Below are 27,395 nucleotides of genomic sequence, written 5' to 3'. Positions count from 1 at the left end.
GAGGTAAAATTAGAGTGTTATTAGAACGAGGTAAAAGTAAATTGTTATCAGAACGAGGTAAAGGTAAAGTACTTTTAGAACGAGGTAAAGTTATCAATTTAACAGCAACATATTGGTCAGGTATTCGTTCTTTATGAGCACTTTACGTTTACCGTAAAAATGTGACCTTCAAAGTATCGAGGGATGTTGATGGCCGATCCCTGAACCTTTCATGTATTATTTATAATGGAAGTACACCAGCTGTGATATACCCTTTGGCATTCTCATTTGTTAAAACTATACATTTATTTATATATATTCTGAGGTTTTGAATCCGTGATAATGAAAATATGTTTGTGCTGTGTGTGTGTTGATAGAAATCATTTCAGTGTACTAATACTGAGTTGATTTTGTATAGAATGTCCTTTACTTTTCAATCTATTAACATTTTCGATTTCTTTTACCCGGCATCAATCTTGCAATTTGACATGACCCTGCTGGCGAATGAAGAATTAAAACAAGTTGGTATTTCGATCCGAAATAAGCAGCAAAGATTTTATGGCATTAAGGTCCGTGCTCTCTAATTATTTGTTGATGTAATGGACCATTAAGAACAAAACATTGATGATTATTTAATTACTCTTGCAGACTACCCATGTTTCAAGGAGCTTCCGGTGCCTTTTTGGGGCCTTTACTATCCATGCGAACAGCAGGAATATGGTCATGTGATTTTGTCGGTGACGTAGGAATTCGTAAGTCACGTGATGATTTAGTATATATTTCAACACACATATGATAGAGATTCTAATTGAGTATACGCCTCTAAATACTTAATTTGAAAACGTTTGACCATATTAAAGTTCTATCAACGGTAATTTTTAAAATGTAAGTATATCCTTGATCCAGGCGTTGTAATTTCGGATCGTTGGAAAACGAGATTTTCGGTGTAAACTCGCGAAATCGGAGTTGTGAGATGTTTAAAATATCGTTACTTGTGAAAGCATGATATTTTCATCCAAAAAAGAAGTAATTGGAAATCGCGATAAAACGATATACTCGTATAAGCCAGGTGATACATTAGTGGCCGGAAGTAGCTGTTGTTCAAGTACATTGTACGGGGGGATTTATCCGACTTTTCAGACTGCTTTTATGTTTATCTATATTGAAAATCTTAATCAAAATCAGAAGAGATTTTTTCTGATCTGTATATTCTGTATGAGAATTTTATCTTTTCAGATCAAAATTCAACGAATCTCACTAGTTATGTGAATGCTTCCATGGTGACGCGACAGGAAATGGTCTACATCCGGGTAACAGAGGTACAGCAAACTTTTATAATGAGACACTGCGGCCTATAAATACTTCATCGTTCAGACGGGTTTTACTTTATACATATTTGTTACAACACATTAATAAGCTTGTGTGACCAGTGCTTACATGAACTATAAAACACAAGCTTTGATAGATCAGGGAGTCCAGGTTGCCTTAATATACTTCACTGGATAATGTTATTTAGGCGATGCAGTTCACAACTTGGCAATAGATATTTTGTAATACTCATAGATGTATATACTTAAAGTGACGTAGACAATAGATTCCTAACAATCACGTTTATGCTATAAACATGTCTGTAGACATATATCGAGATGATAAATTGCGCTTTGCGTTCAGCATTAACTGTCTCTCAAACTGGACAACCTCTAAAATTTCTGCATCTACAGCATGTCAAAGTAATAGATGAAAAAAAAAAAATGAAAATATGTGAAAATAAACTGTTATTTCATATCCTTTACAAGACCAACAATTAACAATTAAGAGGTTTTTATTAAGAAGACGCTATAGGAACACGTTGTTTTGTAGGCTAAATGTTGACTGATTTTGTATTCCCCGTTCGTTAAAGCTGACCAGTTCATATGATATTTTTAAAATAAACTTCCTGTAGCTTCAAGGAAGTTTGATGGTTGCTGGTCTTGTAACAGAAGTGTTGCTGGCCGGAACTGGCTTTCTAGGATACCTGGCGAACCTGGTAGGCCCCATCACCATTTGTGCGACGATAACCTCGCTCGGAATATCCATCTACCCCATCCCTATATCATACAGTAGCAGTTTCCTTCCGGTAGCTCTTTGGTAAGTTTTTAACACGACTGCTGCATATAACGACCGCGAACTTCAATCGTCCGAATGTCAAGTTTGACTGGTCAAACATTTCAACTATTTTTAGTTTGCCTTTTTGCTACTCAGAAGTATCATTCATTTCAATATTGGTTTGGCGTTGCATATCTGTTTCCTGTTAAATATTAATTCAAATAAAAAACAGATGAATCGAGGACAAAATATGAGAAAAGAGCGATCAACCTATCGACTATTGTTCAAAGAGTAAAAGGACAAGGTGCTCCGAAAGCGTAAGCTTCTTCTGCTTAAAAGAAACATATATAAGAACATTATGAAGTTTGTTGAATGATTAGGCTTCTTTACATTTGACTTTCCGTTGGCTTACTATTGACTATCCTCAGCTCAGTCGCCTCCCAAGCTTCAAACATTAGACCTTTAATATCACTGAGAAGTCCAAGAAGGGTGAAGCAGTTCAAAGGTGCTGTCTAATGTATTGTTTTCTAAATTTGTATTAAAAGTTGCAGTTCGCACGTGTGCCATAGGTTTAATTTTATCAGTCTAATTCTTTTTGCTCAAACTTTCGATTTGGTTGTCCACACACCGATTTATTGAACACGATGACAAAACAAAGAAAATATAACAATGAAGGTGATGTCTTTTCGTAACACCAGTGTTACGGTGATGGCAGCCATTGATGACATCATAAAATAACCCAAAATGTTTTATTTGTCCTAATCCAACAAAAAAGTTTACAATAATCTGTTCTTTCCATTCTGGACACTTCTGATTTTTTCCATAGTGGCTCTCTCCTGATGATTTTACATATCACGTACCTTGCTGAGGTCAAAGTTCCCATACCCAAAGTACTTTGCAGCAGATGTACAAAGACAAATGTCGTATCCAGTGAACAAGAAGATTCGCAGAAAAGCCAAAAGCTACCAATGTTTCGGATATTTTCGGTGAGTTTTAATCCTCGCTACTTCGAATTACAATTAACTCGCTTTCTGCGCCACTGGATGATGTCATGACAAAATTAAAGGCACAAGCGATGTATTTTGATTGGTCTTAAGAGAAAAAAATGACCAATCACAAGCTGATACAAAGATTACAAAGGCGCGACATCAAAAGCCATTACAATATATCGTTATACAACTTCGAGATTCGAGATACATCAAAGGATCAAACTAGATTTGTCCACAGGGTGTCGCTCATGGAACCTTCAGTGATGAGTTGAAGTAATTTGCTACTAAGTCATTACCAAATCAGTCAGCTCGTTGATATTTCACGATATCGGATAGAATAATAAGTTTTGTTGCGTCATTGATGACGGAGGCTTCAGTGCTTGCTACCAATACTTAAAACAGTTTGCGGGCAGTTAGCATATGTGACGTCATTGTAATAGTTTGATTTGTGTGATTTCTGTATTCTTGTTGTTTGCGTCAGCGATTTATGTGTGATTGTGAATGACGTCAATGATTTGTGTGTAACGGTTATTGACGTCAGTGATTTGTGTGTTGTTGTTTACGTCAGTGATTTATGTGTTATTGTGAATGATGTCAAGGATTTGTGTTTAACTGTTATTGACGTCAGTGATTTGTGTGATGTTGTTTACGTCAGTGATTTATGTGTTATTGTGAATAATGTCAAGGATTTGTGTGTAACTGTTATTAACGTCAGTGATTTGTGTGATGTTGTTTACGTCAGTGATTTATGTGTTATTGTCAAGGATTTGTGCGCTACTTTTTTAAGTCAGATTTTAGTTTATCATTCTGTTTTATTTACGTCAATAATTTATGAGATCTACATACTGATGAACCTTTTTTTTTAGATATTACTATCAGTTATAGCTACATGGATACTTTGTGCGATCCTAACTTTGGCTGGTGTATTTCCCGATGACCCTAAGGAGCCCTCCTATAATGCTCGGACCGATAGAGGAGGGGATATAATATCTATTTCTCCATGGTTCTACTTTCCTTACCCAGGTAACGTTATAATCCCTCAATAGACATAGCTTATACTCCTATTACATGTCTCGACTATTCCGTTTACATTAAAAAATATATCATTAAACACAACTCGGCGATTTCGAAAGGTGTGTTTTTTACATGTAATCATGTCACATTTTTAACTAATCATTATGACGTCATTTTCAGGTCAGTTCGGTGCGATCCGTTTCAACATGGCAGTCTTTATAGGGTTTGTGAATTCATACCTCTGTTCTAGTGTGGAGTCTTTAGGAGATTATATAATGGTTTCTCGGGTCACGGGGACCTTCCCTCCGCCCCGCCATGCCATTAACCGGGGAATACTGACAGAGGGCGTCCTAGGGATAGTGGCCGGTGCCCTGGGGGCAGGGCACGCCACTACATCATTCAGTGACAATATTGTTCTAATTCAGTTAACACAGGTACGCATGAACAATTCCTCATCAAATCTTTTTTAATGTTTGGGTTGTTCAAATCACCCTTCGTTCGGGAAACAATTCTAGTTATCACAAAATTCTTGCGAGGCACGTGCCGATAAATCCGCTTTTCCATATGCAAGCTTCCTTCAGTTTTTGGAATGCTTGATACAAGAAAATGACCGACAGACGGCCATAGTAGACATTGAAGATCAAATTTACTCAATCATTTTAATGCTTGATTCGCATGGCCATCTTTTTAAATAGTTGTGTATAATAATTTTGGAGGCACTGGAAATGAAGGAAAATGATCCAACTTAAAATAAGCCAATAAAGTTCATACTATTTACGCCAGACATCCTCTAGGGTCTCTTGTTTCAATTACAGTGTATCAATTACTTTCGCTATATCGTTATACTCTCTTCAATACAAATTTATGAATAGAAACAATAGATCAATACATAATGCTACTGTTTCGCTCTTATTGATAGAAGAATAAATCACATCTCGTGTCTGTCTTTTGTGGACAGGTTGCCAGTCGCAGTGTGATGATTTTGGCGGGATTCATTTGTTTGCTTTTTGGAGTGTTTGGTAAAGTTGGAGCTGTGATGGCGTCGATTCCGGATCCGGTTATTGGGGGCGTGTACGTAGTCACGTGTGGCTTGCTAGTAGCCACAGGAATATCTTCGCTAAAGAAGGTAGACTTGTCATCTACTCGGAACATCGCGGTACTCGGCATATCTTTGTACCTAGGATTGGTTGCTTCCGAATGGACGAAACTTAACAAAGATAGCATTAATACAGGTACGCAGTTCAGCATTACGTAAAAGATGCACGAGACCGTTCGGTAATGCTCGAATGAATCAAATTACCCAGTATGTACCGCAGGCAAAATGTGGCATAAATTCAATGCCTGAACGCAGGTGTAAATTGTAGATTCTTGCTCGTGTTTTTCCCATTTTGGTTGCAGAAGGACAAAATTAGATACAATTTTAGATTTTGAACTTTTGAAGCTATTTGAAGCCATTTTCATCCGCCCAGGTTTCCAATTCTTGATGCGATAGAAATGTAGATTTAGAGAGAGTAGAAATCATTATTTTCCTAGTTATCCGTCATTAGTACTCGTACAGCCATTTGTTTGTTTATTTTTTTGGATTGGAGGGGGGAGGGGGGATGGGGGGCGGGGGTTGAGAAATGTTAACACGTTAACGGGCAATGTCACTTACAAAACACCATGTCGCTATGCTAGTGATCACACTGTATTGATCTTGCTATTTTTTTTTCTTTCCTGTCTGCTCTTTCTTTCTTTCGTTCTTTCTTTCTGTTATTGTCCCTCTTCACACCTGTCCGCAAAATTACCTGATGTTGGGACTTAACCCCTTAAAAATGGGTTCATTTCGATTAAAGTAAACATTCGAAGTCACGACATTTTCGTATTTGAACTTTTGACCTTCCTTTTGATTAATTATAGGTCATCCTTCATTGGATCAAGTACTGAAAGTGACCATCGGGAACCAGATGTTTGTGGCTGGGTTGACGTCAGTCGTACTGGACAATACTGTCAAAGGTAGGATGTTTGTGTTTTTTTATGAGAACGTGTGTTAAGAGAGACAACAAGAGCAACCCCCAACTATTTTTTTTAAAGAGAAGATAGTGAAGTCCAAAATCCTAAGTGTTGGAATGAGTACACCACATCTATCTTTTTCATCTTAATTTTCCCATAGTAAAAGACGCGGGGAAATCCCAATGTCTATAAGGAGACAATTTAACCACCTCCTACGGTCACGCAGTTGGATACAAAACTATCGTGCAATTTCATCAAAATTGGCATTAGGTTATTACTGTGAACAATTTCTAATTCGCGTAGGATTTATTTTTCGCGTTAATATGCGAGGAAGGCCAATCTCGAATTAAAATCCCTCGCAATTATTTCTGCGAAAATGACCCTGAATGGCGTCCATCTTGTCTTTATCGGAGTCTCCCAGAATTCTCTAACAGCTCATCATTCGCGAAATTATTATCATTTCTAGATCAGCGTTCGCGAAATAATGTATTCCTGAATTTGTCTGAAGAGGTAAGTCCGCGAAACAAAGAATTCGCAAAACTTTGAAGTAAGAAAGACGCTAATTTAAGTTTTAATTTCTAAACGTTTCCATTTCAAATGGATCTACAATACATATTTAGATAACAGTAGGTATACAATAGATACGTGAAAATTCATTTAGAAAAGTTTTGCGTTTTTTTATTTATGTATTTTGTTTTTACATTTTTACAAAAAAACACTATTCGTATAATTTTGACTTTGCGCTGATGAGCTTTAAGAAATTCAGTCTAAACAATGCTTTATTCATTGATGAAATACAAGAGAGATTTAACAACGAGAAGGCTACAGAGGAGAACAAAACTGATCAAATCAAATATCCTAGGTAGGGAAGTGCCGGATAATTCAATCACACATATCTGAAGGACGTCATTTACATGTTTATATTCTGAGCTGCGTCACTAATCGATTGAATGAAAACGCGGTGTGCAGGTTACTTCAAAGTTCGGGGACTAAAAGTCCACCAGCCGTGTCTACTACTTGCAGTCTCGAAGATTGTACATAAGACATGACACACAATAATACTTTATAATACACATTTAGAAATAGATAGACAATGAATCAGTGTGATAACCGTCTGATTATTTGAATAACTGAAATAATACGCTACAACAAAAATAACTAACAAAGCAAAATTAATATTAATTTATCAAATTGATCGATGGTTGTACTCATTTCGACAGAGCAAGTGGACTTGCTTTCGCCTTGTGTTTGAAGTATATATGTTGTAGGATATTTTCTCTGTTCGTGTGAGAGTTGTCTTTCTTTGTTCCATATTGTCTATCATTAAAACGATACAATTTTCTAAGTGTTGAATTCAGAAACATCACTTTTCTAAGATAAATTTTTCTCTTGATATTCTCTTCAAAAGTATAAAAAAAATATGATATGCCGTGCAGACAACCATACGTGATATTGTTTTTTTTTTTTTTAGTATTCATAAAAGAAATTGTTTACTCAACTTAAAATCGTCAATTTATTTCATTTTTTATGAATTCCTTAATTCCATTGCACGTCCTCACAACAGCCATTGTCTTATTAAGGCGGAGCCAAAAGATAACGGGGTAATCCAAGCATGTTTTTATGGTTTCAAATTTAGCTTGGCTCCGAACAGAAGTAAAACCGGCGAGTTTAGATGAAGTAAATAGAAAACACCGTTCTGATTGGTCAAAATTCAAAAAGAACAATCACTGGAAATATTTTTTTTCACCATATGGCATAAGATATTTCATCAGATGGATATTTTCTTAAATTATTATATTTCACTGGTAAAACTGTCACAAAATGTTTGAATAATCATATAATCATCAAATCACAGGCATAAAGAAATCACGTGGTGTGGAAGACATGACGCCTTTTAAAACCGGAAGTCAAGTTGATAATCACCAATCAGTGTACAACGTTCCAGGCATTTCAAGATTACAACGAAATATTCCAATTCTTCGCCACTTGCCATTCTTTCAACCCTACAGACCGATGTCGTAGGGAAAATCATAAGCAGCTTTGTTAATCTTAGTCCCTAAGGTATACACGGATAATTGGTGATACTAATGGAAATTATTTAGGTTGTTTACTAAACAATTGTTGTCTTCATCAAAATATTTGTATTGTGTTTTCTTTATTTATGTCTTAATACCATTTCTGCTTTTAGTCGTTCTCAATATCTCTTAAGTTTATGCAACGGGTCTTCCGTATTGTGTTCAGTTGGGTAACCATCGCATATTACAATAAGTGCGCTCACAATGCGATCAACAAACAAACATAGCAAGAAAGCATGTCACAATAGTACAAAAAGTCATCCGGTCATGTTCCCAGTCGGAAGACGAAGTGTTTACTGAGTTCAGGGAGACGGATAAGAACATTTAAACAGAGGATGTTTTATCTTGTACATTGATAAGCGAACGCCGTCCGTTTCTCTACGAACTGTTGATTGCAGCCATTATAAGATAAGTCATATTTTATTTTACGTAGAACTAAAAATAAAAAAAAAACACTACAAACACAAGATTTAAATGTAAATATTCAAATCAACGACATGTCGAATTTACAGCCCAGAGGGAAACGCTTAAGTGGTATTTACCCATTTTCGAGCAGATGTGTGTTTTCTACACATTTAAGGCAAATGGCTAATAAAGCGAAAGCGATCGATTGCTTTTCACGTCGAGGCCTAATGGCGAGATTAAGGGCTCCCTGGGTAAAGAATGGGTAATCCCCGAGGGAGCTCCGAAAGTGTTTGACGAATGATAGATCGATATGGCGGATACTTCCGCAGTAATACGTAGTGTCTGTCAAGTAGGCGAGAATTTGATAGTAAACTGCTATGAATTTTACACAACCATTATACCGAGCTTGTTATGCAGAGGAAACCTACATGAAATATTTTGGTTTGCATAAAGGGAACACTGCAGTTAAAAATTCGTCATTTTGTAAGCCGAGTTTGTTTGTTTCACTTACAACGAATTAAATATGATCAAAAAGAGAGTCACACTCAAAAACATGCACACCTCCTCTTCCATCCTACTCCTTCTCCTCGTCGTCGTCCTCTCCTTCCTGCTCTTGCTGTTGCTCCTCCTTCGTATCTCTCCTCTCTTCTCCCACTCCTACTCCTGACTCTAATTCTCTCATCCCTCTACTTCCCGCTTCCTCTTCCCTCATCCTCCTCCACTCCTCCTCCATCCTCTTCCACTTTCACCTTTCCCCTCTCCTCCTCCTCTCTCACTTTCTCCTCTTCTCCTCCACAACTCCTTCCTCCTAATCCTCCACCACCTCCTCCCTTTTTTCCCCTCCACTTCCTTACCTCCCCTCCTCTTCTTCTTCTTCCTCCTCCTCCTCCTCGTTCACATCTCCCACCTCCTCCTTACCTCCTTTCCTAATCCTCCACCACCTACTGCCCTTTTTCCCCTCCTCTTCCTTCCCTCTACTTCTCCTACTCCACCACCGCTTCCCTCCTCCTCCTCCTCCCCCTTTTTCCCTCCTCTTCTTTACCTCCCCCTCCTCTTCTTCCTCTTCTTACTCCTCCTCCTCGTCCACGTCTCCCACCTCCTCCTTACTTCCCCTCCTACTCCTCCTCCCCCTCCTCCCCCTCCTCCCTCTCTTCCTTCCCTCCTCTCCCCCTCCCCCTTCCTCTCCCTCCTCCCCTCTCCCCTCCTCCTCCTCCTCCTCTCCTCCTCCTCCTCCTCTCCCTCCCTCCTCCTCCCCCCCCCTCCTCCTCCCCTCCTCCTCCTCCCCTCCTCCTTCTCCATCCTCCTCCTACCCCTCCTCCACCCTCCTACCCCTCCTCCTCCTCCCCCTCCTCCTCCACCTCCTCCTCCACCTCCTCCTCCTCCTCCTCCTCCTCCTCCTCCTCCTCTCCTCTCCCCCTCCTTCCCTCTCCTCCTCTCCCCCCTCCTCCTCCCTTCCCTCTACTCCCCCGTCCTCCCCCTCCCCTCCTCCTCCCTCCTCCTCCTCCTCCTCCTCCTCCTCCTCCTCCTCCTCCTCCTCCTCCTCCTCCTCCTCCTCCTCCTCCTCCTCCTCCTCCTCCTCCTCCCCTCCTCCCCTTTCCCCCTCCTCTTCCTTCCCTCTACTTCTCCCCCTCCTCCCCCTCCCCTCCTCCCCTCCTCCTCCTCCTCCTCCTCCTCCTCCTCCTCCTCTCCTCCTCCTCCTCCTCCTCCTCCTCCTCCTCCTCTCCTTTCTCACTCTCATTACCTGTTTCATTATTGGGATTTAGATTATCAGTTTACGTCCTTTCCTAATTCTCATTCCTGTCAAACTATTTCAAATTTCAATACACTTAGCAGTTTGTTCCTCGAAGATTTATTGCCTCTCACAAATCCTGTCTGACATTTAGTCATGTCATGTTTACAGTCATTAACGGCTACATATAAGTCTCACTGTGTCTGAGAACGAAAGCTTGGAAACGAGCGAATAAGGCAATTGTGATTTAGTTATTCTCTCGGCAAACAACCTTGAAATAACCATAAACGAGTAATAAACAGAACGCCATTAAGACTACTTATGTCACCACAAGACACATACTATTTTCAATTATTATTCCGAATTGCTGGCTTTTGAATAATTCTCAGGGATCGAAACGAACCGGTTCATTTAGTTTTTGTTAATAGCATGCATAAGGATTTCAATCTCTCCATGAATATTTAAAAACAAAACTAATGTGGTGGCTATGGGGATAAATTGCTACTATTTACTGCATTATGAAATGAAACAAAAAAATCATAATTTTGATTAATAACAACTCTGTAAATAAATGAGAAACAAAAAATACCGGAAAGAGGCCGCAAACGTTTTAATATAGCGTTGCATCCGCCTAAATCTCCGGATAACCGGATTTCATCTTTAATTAGAATAAGATTATGCTTAAATCATGGTTAGCAAAATGTTTCAGAATTGCCTCTGTACATTATAAAGAATAGTGCTACGATTCAATTTTTATGGTAAAGTGGTATTTTTCAACGTTCTAAATCTTGGTAACATTTAAGATCAGACCTTGGTTGTCCCTAAGGAGACACGCCGAAGCCGGAATAGATGCATGTAAAAAGGTGCTCGTTTTAAAAACGATCCCCGTTTCCCTGGTTACCAAAGAAATCACACAGACTGTGCTGTTAAGAATCCCAGTGAAAATTCTATAGAAAAAATGGAGACAATATTGTAAAAGCAGCAGATTCGACACATCTGTCACTTAAGTACCGGAACATGCTTACTTGGCTCAGATGGTTAAGCGGTAAGAATGCCTCGATCATGACGACGGGAATGTTACAGCTGTGGTAAGAGTGATATGCATCTGTAATATCCGATCACAGTATGACATCCACGAAATACCTCGCTTCTGCTGAGTGCTGTTTCTATTAAAGCTTTTCTCTGCAATTGTTGTTAACACTAATTGGTGTAAATCTATCGAGGCAGATTAAGACAATCCCATGTTGTCGCTCTGTTTGGTTGTCACATTACACACCTTATTGCCAAGTCATGTATCCATGTTGTCGCTCTGTTTGGTTGTCACATTACACACCTTATCGCCAAGTCATGTATTCATGTTGTCGCTCTGTTTGGTTGTCACATTACACACCTTATCGCCAAGTCATGTATTCATGTTGTCGCTCTGTTTGGTTGTCACATTACACACCTTATTGCCAAGTCATGTATCCATGTTGTCGCTCTGTTTGGTTGTCACATTACACACCTTATTGCCAAGTCATGTATCCATGTTGTCGCTCTGTTTGGTTGTCACGTTACACACCTTATCGCCAAGTCATGTATCCATGTTGTCGCTCTGTTTGGTTGTCACATTACACACCTTATCGCCAAGTCATGTATCCATGTTGTCGCTCTGTTTGGTTGTCACATTACACACCTTATCGCCAAGTCATGTATTCATGTTGTCGCTCTGTTTGGTTGTCACATTACACACCTTATCGCCAAGTCATGTATTCATGTTGTCGCTCTGTTTGGTTGTCACATTACACACCTTATCGCCAAGCCATGTATCCATGTTGTCGCTCTGTTGGGTTGTCACATTACACACCTTATCGCCAAGTCATGTATCCATGTTGTCGCTCTGTTTGGTTGTCACATTACACACCTTATCGCCAAGTCATGTATCCATGTTGTCGCTCTGTTTGGTTGTCACATTACACACCTTATCGCCAAGTCATGTATCCATGTTGTCGCTCTGTTTGGTTGTCACATTACACACCTTATCGCCAAGTCATGTATCCATGTTGTCGCTCTGTTTGGTTGTCACATTACACACCTTATCGCCAAGTCATGTATCCATGTTGTCGCTCTGTTTGGTTGTCACATTACACACCTTATCGCCAAGTCATGTATCCATGTTGTCGCTCTGTTTGGTTGTCACATTACACACCTTATCGCCAAGTCATGTATTCATGTTGTCGCTCTGTTTGGTTGTCACATTACACACCTTATTGCCAAGTCATGTATCCATGTTGTCGCTCTGTTTGGTTGTCACATTACACACCTTATTGCCAAGTCATGTATTCATGTTGTCGCTCTGTTTGGTTGTCACATTACACACCTTATCGCCAAGTCATGTATTCATGTTGTCGCTCTGTTTGGTTGTCACATTACACACCTTATCGCCAAGTCATGTATCCATGTTGTCGCTCTGTTTGGTTGTCACATTACACACCTTATCGCCAAGTCATGTATCCATGTTGTCGCTCTGTTTGGTTGTCACATTACACACCTTATCGCCAAGTCATGTATCCATGTTGTCGCTCTGTTTGGTTGTCACATTACACACCTTATCGCCAAGTCATGTATCCATGTTGTCGCTCTGTTTGGTTGTCACATTACACACCTTATTGCCAAGTCATGTATCCATGTTGTCGCTCTGTTTGGTTGTCACATTACACACCTTATCGCCAAGTCATGTATTAAAGATTTAGCTCTGGATTGATGTAACATTACACACCTTATCGCCAAGTCATGTATTCATGTTGTCTCTGTTTGGTTGTCACATTACACACCTTATCGCCAAGTCATGTATCCATGTTGTCGCTCTGTTTGGTTGTCACATTACACACCTTATTGCCAAGTCATGTATCCATGTTGTCGCTCTGTTTGGTTGTCACATTACACACCTTATCGCCAAGTCATGTATTTATGTTGTCGCTTTTTGGTTGTCACATTACACACCTTATCGCCAAGTCATGTATCCATGTTGTCGCTCTGTTTGGTTGTCACATTACACACCTTATCGCCAAGTCATGTATCCATGTTGTCGCTCTGTTTGGTTGTCACATTACACACCTTATCGCCAAGTCATGTATCCATGTTGTCGCTCTGTTTGGTTGTCACATTACACACCTTATCGCCAAGTCATGTATCCATGTTGTCGCTCTGTTTGGTTGTCACATTACACACCTTATCGCCAAGTCATGTATCCATGTTGTTCTGTTTGGTTGTCACATTACACACCTTATCGCCAAGTCATGTATCCATGTTGTGGCTCTGTTTGGTTGTCACATTACACACCTTATCGCCAAGTCATGTATTCATGTTGTCGCTCTGTTTGGTTGTCACATTACACACCTTATTGCCAAGTCATGTATCCATGTTGTCGCTCTGTTTGGTTGTCACATTACACACCTTATCGCCAAGTCATGTATCCATGTTGTCGCTCTGTTTGGTTGTCACATTACACACCTTATCGCCAAGTCATGTATTCATGTTGTCGCTCTGTTTGGTTGTCACATTACACACCTTATCGCACATGTATCCATGTTGTCGCTCTGTTTGGTTGTCACATTACACACCTTATCGCCAAGTCATGTATCCATGTTGTCGCTCTGTTTGGTTGTCACATTACACACCTTATCGCCAAGTCATGTATCCATGTTGTCGCTCTGTTTGGTTGTCACATTACACACCTTATCGCCAAGTCATGTATCCATGTTGTCGCTCTGTTTGGTTGTCACATTACACACCTTATTGCCAAGTCATGTATCCATGTTGTCGCTCTGTTTGGTTGTCACATTACACACCTTATCGCCAAGTCATGTATCCATGTTGTCGCTCTGTTTGGTTGTCACATTACACACCTTATTGCCAAGTCATGTATCCATGTTGTCGCTCTGTTTGGTTGTCACATTACACACCTTATTGCCAAGTCATGTATTCATGTTGTCGCTCTGTTTGGTTGTCACATTACACACCTTATCGCCAAGTCATGTATCCATGTTGTCGCTCTGTTTGGTTGTCACATTACACACCTTATCGCCAAGTCATGTATCCATGTTGTCGCTCTGTTTGGTTGTCACATTACACACCTTATCGCCAAGTCATGTATCCATGTTGTCGCTCTGTTTGGTTGTCACATTACACACCTTATCGCCAAGTCATGTATCCATGTTGTCGCTCTGTTGGGTTGTCACATTACACACCTTATCGCCAAGTCATGTATCCATGTTGTCGCTCTGTTTGGTTGTCACATTACACACCTTATTGCCAAGTCATGTATCCATGTTGTCGCTCTGTTTGGTTGTCACATTACACACCTTATTGCCAAGTCATGTATTCATGTTGTCGCTCTGTTTGGTTGTCACATTACACACCTTATCGCCAAGTCATGTATTCATGTTGTCGCTCTGTTTGGTTGTCACATTACACACCTTATTGCCAAGTCATGTATCCATGTTGTCGCTCTGTTTGGTTGTCACATTACGCACCTTATTGCCAAGTCATGTATTCATGTTGTCGCTCTGTTTGGTTGTCACATTACACACCTTATCGCCAAGTCATGTATTCATGTTGTCGCTCTGTTTGGTTGTCACATTACACACCTTATCGCCAAGTCATGTATTCATGTTGTCGCTCTGTTTGGTTGTCACATTACACACCTTATTGCCAAGTCATGTATCCATGTTGTCGCTCTGTTTGGTTGTCACATTACACACCTTATTGCCAAGTCATGTATCCATGTTGTCGCTCTGTTTGGTTGTCACATTACACACCTTATCGCCAAGTCATGTATCCATGTTGTCGCTCTGTTTGGTTGTCACATTACACACCTTATTGCCAAGTCATGTATTCATGTTGTCGCTCTGTTTGGTTGTCACGTTACACACCTTATCGCCAAGTCATGTATCCATGTTGTGGCTCTGTTTGGTTGTCACATTACACACCTTATTGCCAAGTCATGTATCCATGTTGTCGCTCTGTTTGGTTGTCACGTTACGTTCTGTTGTATTACCACCTTATCGCCAAGTCATGTATCCATGTTGTGGCTCTGTTTGGTTGTCACATTACACACCTTATTGCCAAGTCATGTATCCATGTTGTCGCTCTGTCAGTTTTGTTTTTTCATTTTGTCTCCATGTCAGGTTTATTAAATTATCATCTTGTTACTTAATCATGTTCTCAGTATGTCGTTTTGTCACTTTGTCGTGTTGTCACTTTGTCGTGTTGTCGCTTTATCGTGTTGTCACTTTACCCCGTTGTCACTTTATCATGTTGTAACTTTGTCGTGTTTTCACTTTGTCGTGTTGTCACTTTATCGTGTTGTCACTTTGTCGTGTGTCTCATTATCGCTATGCAGTTTCCGTTTTGTCTTGCTGTCACTTTGTAGTGCTTGTCGGGCTGTCGTTTTGTTGTGTTTACTCTTTGTTACCGTCTCAAACAACACAAGATCTACAATAGATAAAATATCGTGTTTTGATCAACCAATTTAAATAACGATGTTGTTGTCATGGTGATGCGTGCTCCAGATACGTGTAACTGCTTCCGCCGATAACACCTTTCAATTACGATTTTAATTTGCACAGTTAGGATAATTTAATCAACAAGATTTGACACGAAGTTTCCATGGTAATTTTGAAGTATTTTTAACCATTAAGAGAATAAACGTAATTGTACATCTGTATTAGTTAACAGAGAATATGTTGTGAATGAGTCGTTGCCTGTGGAATAACAAAATGGTTTATTCGCTTGGTATTTTGTTAAAAAACGTGCGTGACTTAAAACTAAACCTCACTCAACGTGTTGTGGAACCACCTATCTAATACTTTTGTAGGGTGTATGTACATCGCTCACGTAATGGCCGTCATAGCAGATGCAGATTTTTGTCGTATCAATATTACCGCGTCGAGTATTGTCGATGAAGCAAAAAGCTCTTGATCTTCTCGAACACCTGGTCTGTTATCCAATGTTAATTCTTTCGTGTATTTTTTTTCTTTCGTAAATTGTTTTTGCTCCTTGTTTCATGTTTTATAAATGATATTTTAGTTTTCCTTTGCCCATCCTATGTTCCGTTTTACATACAACTGATATTTACAGGTATATATTTTCGTGTTCATGAAGGGTACGGCAGAAGAATTATAAAACATTCATATTTCATCTGTTGTTCATCAGTGCCCCTGATCTTGTTTTGTAAATAAGTAAATAGGTAAATACATTTGAAAAAAAGGCAAAAAACGAAACAAAAGCAAAAATGAAAAATAATAATAAAAAAATTATAAAAGACAAAAAGAAAAACACCACATCGTAAAGAGGCTGAGTCAATAACCCTTTTCATTTGTAGGTAGTTTCATCCTCAACAGCACAGACTATGCGATGTATCAACATCTCTAGTTTGTAGTTATTTGTTCCGATGTAGTGTACACCCTAGAAATGAATCAAGATAATGTTAGGCTTGTTTTTATATTTAAGACAAATTGTAGGTTTGTGTTAATATGGTAAAGTTATTGAAATTATATTCCTAAGTCTTTAAGTCTTTAGAGAATGTCAAAACTTAACTATCAATGGTATTTTATCGTCTGGAAGACCAATGAGATACAACATTATTCATATTTGAAGGAAACTGAAACGTCCTTTTTTATGTATCTGATGGTTCTCAACATGTGACATCTGTTGAAGAATGCTTCAGTTTAAACACTAACGCATTAATCTTTTATACGTTAGAACAAGTTTGGCTGTAATCCCGAGGGTCCCAGACCGATCAAAACATTGACACGACCCATGTATCAGCCCCCTATCAACGCCGTCGGCTAAGTGTACAAGTCAACCAAGTCTGTTGAATAACCCTTAACAAAAATTCGATAGCCTAGCCCGCAGTCACGATATCACGTGATCGATCTCGTGTGACTTTTGACAGACCAACCAAAACAATCTGGAACATCCATCTGCCTGTAACGCCGCGGCCATTTTAGGTGATAATTCATGGTCACCTGAGAGTTTAGTTGGTATGAAGATTAACACCTTTGAGGAAAGCACTAGATCAATCAAGAGCCTGATGGAATGAAGGAGTACAGATACCACGTGACGTCCTGGCGTCCCAACATCGTGGCAGCTACATGTACATCTTTCACTGACCACATGATTAACAAAATGTGTTTTTTGTGAGAAACATTTTCCGTATAATTTTTTTTCAAGAAAATCTATACATACAATAATACTTGATCTCGCTCATCGACTCCATATTCACTTTTTTTTTCATTTTAATGAAATTTTATGAAACTTCTTTATCTTTGCAAGCCCTAAGACGAGATTAATTAATTCACAAATATAAGATACCTTCATCACAAAACTCAGAAAGATTACATTTTAAAATGTTTTAAAGCCAAGATGTGAAGGACGAAACGGAGGCAGCCTTTTTGTTGCAATGGTTCAATTTATGACGTCACGTCACTATTCATACTATGACACCACAATCGAGTGGCACAGCAAATAAAAACCCGCTCCAGTGTATATGGCACTAATGACATAAACACAAACTGTTACATGGGCACACTATATTACAGACGGATTATTGTATATTGATTGTCCAATTAATTATTGTCTTTTACACCCAGAAAAATGGCGGGAATCTTTAAAGACTGCTTGCCTCTGACCACATGTTTCTCACTTCAGGCATATATCCGAAATTCAGTGACACCAATAAGACATTTTACTCCAAAATTTGATTTCAGTGGTGGCGACAGACCTTCAGTATGCTGTTCAGTAAGGTAGGCACCTGCTATTACAAGTTGACCTTGCACAAAATGGCCCTTGCTGTCAATCCAGTAATTAGGAACGCGAAACGTGCATCCACCGATTCTTAAACAGTCTGGTTTATTATTTCTATCACGTGACAATGTCAGGAACATTTCAATTATTCTGATATTTTTTATTCGTGTTTGTTCATTCAAATTATAAACTGTAAAAAGATAGCATTGCCAGATTAATGAAACCCGAAATTAGAACTAAAATCGGTTAAATGATGGTAAAGATATTTTAAAAATAATGATTGAAAGATTTACGAGAAGTTTAAAAAAAAAAGCACACGAATTCACCTCGCCTATATGGAGTGATCGATCTTATACGATCAAAGGTTGATCAGACAGTAAGTAAAATATCTGAAAATATATACCTATCTCCTTACATTTGATCATATCTTACATTCATTGTAAAATATTTCTCGGATTAGTACATTGCTATTTGACGCATCTATACCTGTAGGGGTTTGTGGAGGTAATGAGTAAATTTCTAGAATTTAGAATAGATGAATCTGATTGGTTGTTTAAGATAAGTTCTCACAGGATAAGAAGTCCTTTTTCTGAAGATTATTAAAAACCTTTATTCTAAATTCCTCAGTTATGTTTGAAGGCTTTTGTGTCTATTGAAAAGCTTTAAATCTGAACTTCAAAATATAAATCATTCAAGCGTTTCAAGTATGGGTTTCACATCAGAGAGAGCATGCTTGTCGTGTTTCAGATCTTGTAACTCAACCGAATTAAATTCAAAGGCTTAGGGCACTTTTTTGTTTGTTTATTTTGTTGTATTTTTCCCTATGCGAGCCTACACACAAACACACTATATTACTTAACTCAATTAAATTCATTTCCAATTTCTTCGATTTGAAGTCAACAAAGACACGCACAAAGTTCCCTATGGTTGCGAGCCTGTAATCCTCCAGGCGTACACGTCTCGTGAATGTTGTGTGGAATGGTTCCCGTTTCCGTGTAAATCTATAAATGAAATTATCTGCGTGAATGATAACTAGTGGGGGAAAACAAACTTTTTGAAAAGCGATCCAAGGTCGGATTTTACAGACTAGAAAATTACAACGTTCAGAATTAACATGAAAAACACAGAATCTTATTAAAGTTTGCTGGTTAAAATCCTCAAGTATCACTTATCAACCCAATCTTCTGATTGACGTTGATCAATCTGTGTCACGTAGACGCATCGTGCCGGCGGATTGATATTGATGTCAGGTTTGTAGAAAAGTCGATAACAAGTACGAAGGCTTGGAATTATCATGTTTATATAATAAGGAAGACATTTTAACATTCTCCGACCGGACATCGGAAGGATATATTGTTCCCTTCTCGTCCGTTCGTCCGTCCCTCAACTGTTTCTATAAAAAGAATATTAGTATACATGTTTTTTCGATGTTGAGGTGATTCATCTTAAATCTCATTCAGTTATAATAGAAAGTTCTTGCTGTTTTTTTTTATATCCTGCGATTCTTTCTCCTTTGAAAAATCATCACAAAGAAAAAGAGAAAAAAGACAATCGAGGTGAATAAGACATTTTTTGGTTGGTGGGAATACAAAACATCTCGGCGACCGAGATTGCGTGAAAAAATGTGTTATATATGTAGGAAGGCATCCTCGAAGTGTTTCAAACAATGATTAAAGATTTTTTCTTCAAACCTCAACTTCCAAAATGATCTCAAAAATCATATCTCACAATGACTATCGTAATCCAAATTTAAAACGATTCTGATAGTTTCTGACCTACTGAGATTACACAAGTTCTAGGTCTGATAAGAGATAGGACAGTCACCGTCTGTGTTGTCTCGGAGTTACAATGGCAGCGTCCTTGTTTCGATGCGTTTTTGTGTTAACTGTCTTTTCCTTAGGCACTGCGGGTACGTATTTCTCTTGTGTATAAATGATGTAAGTCTGTCTACGTCAAATACTTATATACAATTATTATTTGTTTACTTCCGCTGTACAACGATCTTTCATTCTGACATATCCTATATTTAATGACCATTTTTTTTCTGACGTCTGTAACGGAAAAACCAGTGCAGCAACATATCGATTTTTCGCTTTTAATGTATTCTTAAAAAAAATGAATCATTCAAAACATCATTACCAGAAAAAGGATTTTTACTGCATCTTTTTTTATTTCTCAGAGGAATACATTTTAAAATCGTTTGTATTTTATATATTGCAGAAATTAAGCTTCACGTTTACATAGATTAAGTTTATGAATTCTGGGTTCTATATATAGATAATTATTTGCTACACTTACATCTAAAAATCTAGGATTTCTCAATATCTCTTCAGAAAGAAACCATAATGAACGATAAGTGCATATCAAAATTAAACATACATGGTGATATGATGCAAATGAAGGAGGTATTGCTAAGGAGTCCGCCATCTTGGATTTCCTTAGCAACGGAAAATTGATGCAATGAGCAACCTCCTTATCCTAAGGCCCCTCATCCTCAACATATCATCATGGCGGAGTGTGCGTCTTCATCACTCACCGAGTTATCACCCCTGTCACTAATTGTCTTCCCTGTTTTGCTTGTCGTGTTTCAGTTGTGTCTTCGTATGTCATTCGACCTACGGGTTGGTCTTGACAACGTCATTGATGTTTTTAGCTATAGTAAAGTACGTAATTCGACTGACGGGTTGGTTTTGACGACGTCATTAAGGTTTTTAGCTATAGTAAAGTACGTAATTCGACTGACGGGTTGGTTTTGACGACGTCATTGATGTTTTTAGCTATAGTAAAGTACGTAATTCGACTGACGGGTTGGTTTTGACGACGTCATTGATGTTTTTAGCTATAGTAAAGTACGTAATTCGACTGACGGGTTGGTTTTGACGACGTCATTGATGTTTTTAGCTATAGTAAAGTACGTAATTCGACTGACGGGTTGGTTTTGACGACGTCATTAAGGTTTTTAGCTATAGTAAAGTACGTAATTCGACTGACGGGTTGGTTTTGACGACGTCATTGAGGTTTTTAGCTATAGTAAAGTACGTAATTCGACTGACGGGTTGGTTTTGACGACGTCATTGAGGTTTTTAGCTATAGTAAAGTACGTAATTCGACTGACGGGTTGGTTTTGACGACGTCATTGAGGTTTTTAGCTATAGTAAAGTACGTAATTCGACTGACGGGTTGGTTTTGATGACGTCATTGATGTTTTAGCTATAGTAAAGTACGTAATTCGACTGATGAGTTGGTTTTGACGACGTCATTGATGTTTTTAGCTATTGGATAGTACGTAATTCGACTGACGGGTTGGTTTAGGTGACGTCATTGATGTTTCTTTAGCTATAGTAAAGTATGTAATTCGACTGACGGGTTGGTTTTGACGACGTCATTGATGTTTTAGCTATAGTAAAGTACGTAATTTGACTGACGGGCTGGTTTTGACGACGTCATTGATGTTTTAGCTATAGTAAAGTACGTAATTCGACTGACGGGTTGGTTTTGATGAGGTCATTGATGTTTTTAGCTATAGTTAAGTACGTAAATCGACTGACGGGTTGGTTTTGACGACGTCATTGATGTTTTAGCTATAGTAAAGTAAGTTATTCGACTGATGGGTTGGTTTTGACGACGTCATTAAGTTTTCGACTGTACCATAAAGCGTATACAAGGAATATGACTTGTATGGCGTGTATTGTTGGAATTTGGCATGCAAGAACATAATTTTAGCAGTTTTTCATAACAAATTTGCTATTCTATTGACAAAAAAGAAAAAGCATAGAATTATTACATTTCTACAAATTATTACATTTTCGATTTGCAAAATGTTCATTTTTCACTTACACAATTATATATATTTTTTTTTTTCAACATATGGACTGATGTAAAAAAAAATCCAGCTTTTGCTACTGTTTTGCTGCTGTTTTACTGTTGTTTTACTGTTGTTTGTTGTTTGCTGCTGTTTTGCTGCTTTTTTGCCACTGTATGATAGTTATCTGCCTTATTTAATCATTTCTCTGGAATGTCAATTACAACATAATAGTAACCAGCTTACCAGATATTTCATGCCAAACGAAACGAATGTAAGACAATTTTTAGATAAAATTCCTTTTAATCCGGTCGATTTTCGACATCTCATCACTGAAATTTAGCAATGTTAAATTAGTGGTGCAGTTCAATACAAATGAAAGTAAGTGGATCTTTATGAATGAAACGATAAACATATAAATTATACAAAATGAAAAAAATAAATAAATAAAAAAAATCAATATATCACGTGATCATCAACAGCCCCACATTTCCATCACGGCCACCAGGTGGGGACGATCACGAGCCACTCTATTCCGGAAGCGTCGGGTTTAGCAGCCAGCCGTCGCCATAGTAACGTCCTGTACACCCATAATGACTCTGGTGGACAACCACGGATATTCGCCATCGACAACAACAGGTATGGCGAGGAGAAAAGGATCCAGCGATATGATTGGTTGAAATTGTTGAAAAAAATGCTTATTATGTAAATTTTATACCTAATCAATTGATACTCTTTTAGATAAGAATAAATCAGTAATTTATCGTTACTTGATGCCCATAGTGGACGTCGTCTGGCCACTCTGACCATAGAGGGCGCGCACAGTCATGACTGGGAAGATATTGCAGCAGGACCATGTCCCAATGGCGGCCATTGTATCTATGTGGCGGATACAGGAGGAAATGCCGGAAACTATGAAGCCAACATTCTCTACCGGATACAGGAACCTTCTAGTATTTATGACCAAACCATACACGTGGAATCAACCATCCACTTCAGGTGTTTGTTTGTTTATATAAAAAGGTTTATATCGAATAATACTACACATTTAGTCCACCAGCATATCATGTTCGGCTGTTCAAATCGCCTGTGATCCGTTGTCCTTTCGTAAGCAGTTGTTGTTATCGTTATTTCCTGAGAATACTGAATGGATCTCTCTATTTTCTTCAATTTAAAAAAAATATATTAATGGGACCGGACATCAGTGTATAATTATGTAAGTCGTTTCTAAACTTTGTATATGAGCACAAAACATATTCTGCATTGCGTTTAATTGGTTAAAGCATGTATGGGGAGATAACTCCAATTTTTATGGAATTTAACGTACGTAATAAATACATTTGAAGTGTGCTTTGAACATTTTATTGAAGTGATGCAAATAATACAAACTCGTTGATAATTTATCAAACATGGATCCCGGGAGACACAGGTCTTTAATTTGCATGTTTCCCATGGTCCGTAGTTTTGCTCATCAAACTTTGACACTGATCAGTGAAAGTAAATGGCTGACAGCCTTCCATCTAGGATCTTATTTTATAACTGAAGCCTGTTATTAATATATTATTAACATAGCTATTTCTCAAGCTTTATGTGTAGGTTTCCTTTAAGAAAACAAAATGGCAGACCGGATACCGTCTTGGATAAGAAAGTGATCTAAAGACCTGGTTTATGATTATTTCAATACATTTGAAGCGGATCATCTTCATCAGATTTCAATAAGTTGTACTTTAACTGTGTGGTTATTAATCTATTATGTTTCTATAGGTGGGACCAGCATGACTGTGAGACGATAATGGTTGCACCTGATGCCGAAACCTACCTCGTTTCAAAAACAAGTCACTCACACGATAGCAAGGTTTTTCACGTGCCGAAATCTGCATGGGGCAACTCCGGTTCCAACCCTGTTTACATAAGTAGCCATACCAGCCTGGCGTTCTATTCCTCCTCGCCCAGTCCCGTGGGTGGGGATATCTCACCAGATGGCACGGAGGTGCTCCTTAAGAGCTACGGCCACATATATTACTGGAGCGTACCAGACAAAAACTACATCCGGGCACTTGGCACAAATCCCGAGACACTACCATACACCGGCGAGAGACAGGGCGAGTCTATTTGCTGGGATTCAAGGGGTAGCGGCTATTATACCACAAGCGAAGGCACGAACGTACCACTTTACTATTATGCTAGGTACTAGTAGTTAAAGAAGTCTTAAAAACTAAAATAAATGTATATTTTATGTGTGAATTTTACCTTTTAAACAAATGTAAATCGGTACAATGTTTGTTGTTTGTTGTTCAGGGACATAAAAGGTTTTTGCACAGTCGCTAAAAAGGACATGAAGCTTTTGCAAAAGAAGATTATGTTAAAGAAGACAAAAAAAAAACCCAACAAAATATATAATGTTGATCTCCGTTTCGAATCCACTGTACGATCCAGGTCACTATAACATTTGTTATTCTCCTACACTAATCAACGTCTTAGTTATATTGTTGTCTAACAACCATGTTCGTGTCACATATATCGAGAAAGTAAAAAAAAGTTATAACTTACATCTATCATTTCCTGGACTCTGTGATATGGGACAATAAAACATTTTCGATATCTGCCACACATAGTATTGCGTGTGTACATACTTTCAGACTTTTATACACGAGTTCGTCTCCACTGATATACACTACTCTACATTCTTTTGTGATACATGATATAACGGGATACTTTACTAACCATTACATGATTTAATAAATCTTACCTCTCTTCTGATACTTCGGAACATATCGTAACACGACATTTTTCAGCAAATGTAGGACATCATGGAACGCGCCTTTTTATTGTTCATGGGAAGTAGAATAGAACGCAAGACTCTGTTGCTAATGTGGAATGTAATAGAGCGCGTTGATCTGTTGTTAATGTGGAACGTAATAGAGCGCGTTGATCTGTTGTTAATGTGGAATGTAATAGAGCGCGTTGATCTGTTGTTAATGTGGAATGTAATAGAGAGCGTTGATCTGTTGTTAATGTGGAATGTAATAGAGAGCGTTGATCTGTTGTTAATGTGGAATGTAATAGAGCGCGTTGATCTGTTGTTAATGTGGAACGTAATAGAGCGCGTTGATCTGTTGTTAATGTGGAATGTAATAGAGCGCGTTGATCTGTTGTTAATGTGGAATGTAATAGAGCGCGTTGATCTGTTGTTAATGTGGAACGTAATAGAGCGCGTTGATCTGTTGTAAATGTGGAACGTAATAGAGCGCGTTGATCTGTTGTTAATGTGGAATGTAATAGAGCGCGTTGATCTGTTGTTAATGTGGAATGTAATAGAGCGCGTTGATCTGTTGTTAATGTGGAATGTAATAGAGCGCGTTGATCTGTTGTTAATGTGGAATGTAATAGAGCGCGTTGATCTGTTGTTAATGTGGAATGTAATAGAGCGCGTTGATCTGTTGTTAATGTGGAATTACTCTGGGAAAGGACAGGCCGTGCCATTAGTCTGCTAATTTGGATTGAAACATAACGCGCCTTCCTTCTGCTAGTGTGGATCAGAATAGAACGCGCCTTCCTTCTGCTAGTGTGGATCAGAATAGAACGCGCCTTCCTTCTGCTAGTGTGGATCAGAATAGAACGCGCCTTCCTTCTGCTAGTGTGGATCAGAATAGAACGCGCCTCTCTGCTGCAAATGTGAACCTGACTAGAACACGTCCTCCTACTGCTCATGTTGAACATAATAGAACGCGCCTTTCTTATGTTAATTTGGAACATTGAAGGTAACGGCCACCGCACAGAACAATATACGGGGTGTCCGTGCTATCTAGAGTAAGTAAGGTATAATGTCTTGCCGAGGAACACAATCACGATAGCATATCAACTGCTTCAATTAAACATGAATATCAATACCAATCAACTTCTGAAAACCAGATCAGATATTTACATCTACCAAACGAAACAGAATGTTATCCTAGAACTTGTAAATATTATGTGATGCTAACATTCAAACACTTTACTCTGATTTCTAGAGAAAATTTACCATCTATATCCTAAAACGCTAGCGATATACCATTCCAATCTTCCCTGTTGACTTTTGAGTTTTTCTATCCAATTTTGTTGACAGTTTAGTGGAACTTGGAGAGTTGGAGGATACATCTAGCGATGCCTAGAGTATAGTATTCCTAAAGTCAAAATATATTTAACAGCAGAAGCGGGAATACGGTAGCGGCGGAGCGCGGGTCAAAATCTAGCAGAAACATTTTTTTGGACTTAAAAAATGTCCCTAACCATATGCACACATGAATTGAGAGGGCCCAGGACATATCTTAAGTGACTTAAACGATTTATATAAGAGAAGATTATCGGAAACCTAATCTGTGTGAGCTTCCGTGGAGATTCGCCATTACGTAACACTTTACTTTACCGATAACTCAGACAGCGAACAGTCGATATTAGTACGCCAGAACAATTTCCGACGTTCATTGAATCATTCCACGCAAACATATAGTCCTTTAAAAGGAAAAATGAATGTATCTTGTTTCACATTGTGATCACAATTGCACAAAATGACATATGACTTCTCTTAGTAGACTTTTCCACCACAAATACGAGTTTATCGGCAAATAGACATTAAACAGACGCTCGCGAAATATTCCGACTGGCCACGTGCACCAGATATATGGTTATAACTAGATCTAATCTCATTGCTTACAAGAGTCGTGATCGGCAAAAAGTTTCTGAAATGGAATCAATTTTTCACGTGATGTTTTATTGTTAAAAGCAACGTGCATCTCTCAGTTGATATTCACTTCCTATTTTAGAAATCCATGTTATAACACAATCAATTGTAGAAGTATCACGTAACGATAAATGGTAAAACAATACTGTCCCGATACACTGAACAAATCACAACTGTGCAGCTGTTTCTGTTGCCCTTTAGCTACCTAATGTATAAAACCGTCATAAGAGATTCGGATCCAAGAACCCGGAAACGTGAAATTGGCCTTGGTCGGTCACTTAATCAGTTCTAGTTTGCTGAGAAACTGTTAATCAGCCCGGGTTCTGATGTGACAATAAAAAAAACATCACCTGCATCACGAGGGTCAATTACATATGAACACAAGAATGAAAGTATGGGGAAAATTATCACTACTATTTCATTCACAAAATAATCCAAACAAATATTTTATATGGAACGCTATGCAGTAGACACATAATGTAAAAATTATGACAAATATTGTTTAATACTTCATAATTAAAAATTTAATAAAACTGAGATACACTGTTAAAGAAGCCGCCCATTTAATTAAAACAAACAAACAAAGCAAAACAGAAAACGTTAACAATAAATAAAACAACACTGGAAATGTATTGGAGGATTTTAAATCTTTATCATATACTGTTTGTACTTTATATTTCCGTATCAATGGTATAATAAATATTAATTAGATTCAAGGACATCTGTTCCCTTGTACGTTATACCGGATACCATATCGATTGTGAAAAACAACAAGCACGTGTTCAAGTAGAATCGTCTCTTTAGTATCAGTTGATCT

The 27,395-nt window shown here is 38.3% G+C and overlaps 1 protein-coding gene across 2 annotated transcripts in view; it reads left to right on the top strand.

Moving 5' to 3' along the window:
• Positions 1–24,052, top strand: part of LOC132553702 (solute carrier family 23 member 1-like) — a 30,276-nt gene extending 6,224 nt beyond the window's left edge. The window contains exons 4-14 of one of the 2 annotated variants that reach the window (XM_060217967.1): positions 628–731; positions 1,216–1,298; positions 1,922–2,106; positions 2,891–3,050; positions 3,920–4,076; positions 4,248–4,501; positions 5,026–5,299; positions 5,967–6,062; positions 22,341–22,497; positions 22,642–22,857; positions 23,623–24,052. In XM_060217967.1, coding sequence (XP_060073950.1) covers positions 628–731; positions 1,216–1,298; positions 1,922–2,106; positions 2,891–3,050; positions 3,920–4,076; positions 4,248–4,501; positions 5,026–5,299; positions 5,967–6,062; positions 22,341–22,497; positions 22,642–22,857; positions 23,623–24,052 — 2,116 coding nt within the window. Of the gene's footprint in view, positions 1–627; positions 732–1,215; positions 1,299–1,921; positions 2,107–2,890; positions 3,051–3,919; positions 4,077–4,247; positions 4,502–5,025; positions 5,300–5,966; positions 6,063–7,914; positions 8,121–22,340; positions 22,498–22,641; positions 22,858–23,622 lie in introns of those variants that run through there. The other variant, XM_060217968.1, reaches the window with a different exon arrangement.
• The last annotated feature ends 3,343 nt before the right edge of the window (positions 24,053–27,395 follow it).

The sequence above is a fragment of the Ylistrum balloti genome, unplaced genomic scaffold (genome assembly GCF_031769215.1).
Source record: "Ylistrum balloti isolate Yb309-2 unplaced genomic scaffold, AGI_CSIRO_Ybal_v1 Utg370344, whole genome shotgun sequence".
Classification (NCBI taxonomy): Eukaryota; Metazoa; Mollusca; class Bivalvia; order Pectinida; family Pectinidae; genus Ylistrum; species Ylistrum balloti.
This window is presented reverse-complemented; position numbering and strand designations above follow the sequence as displayed.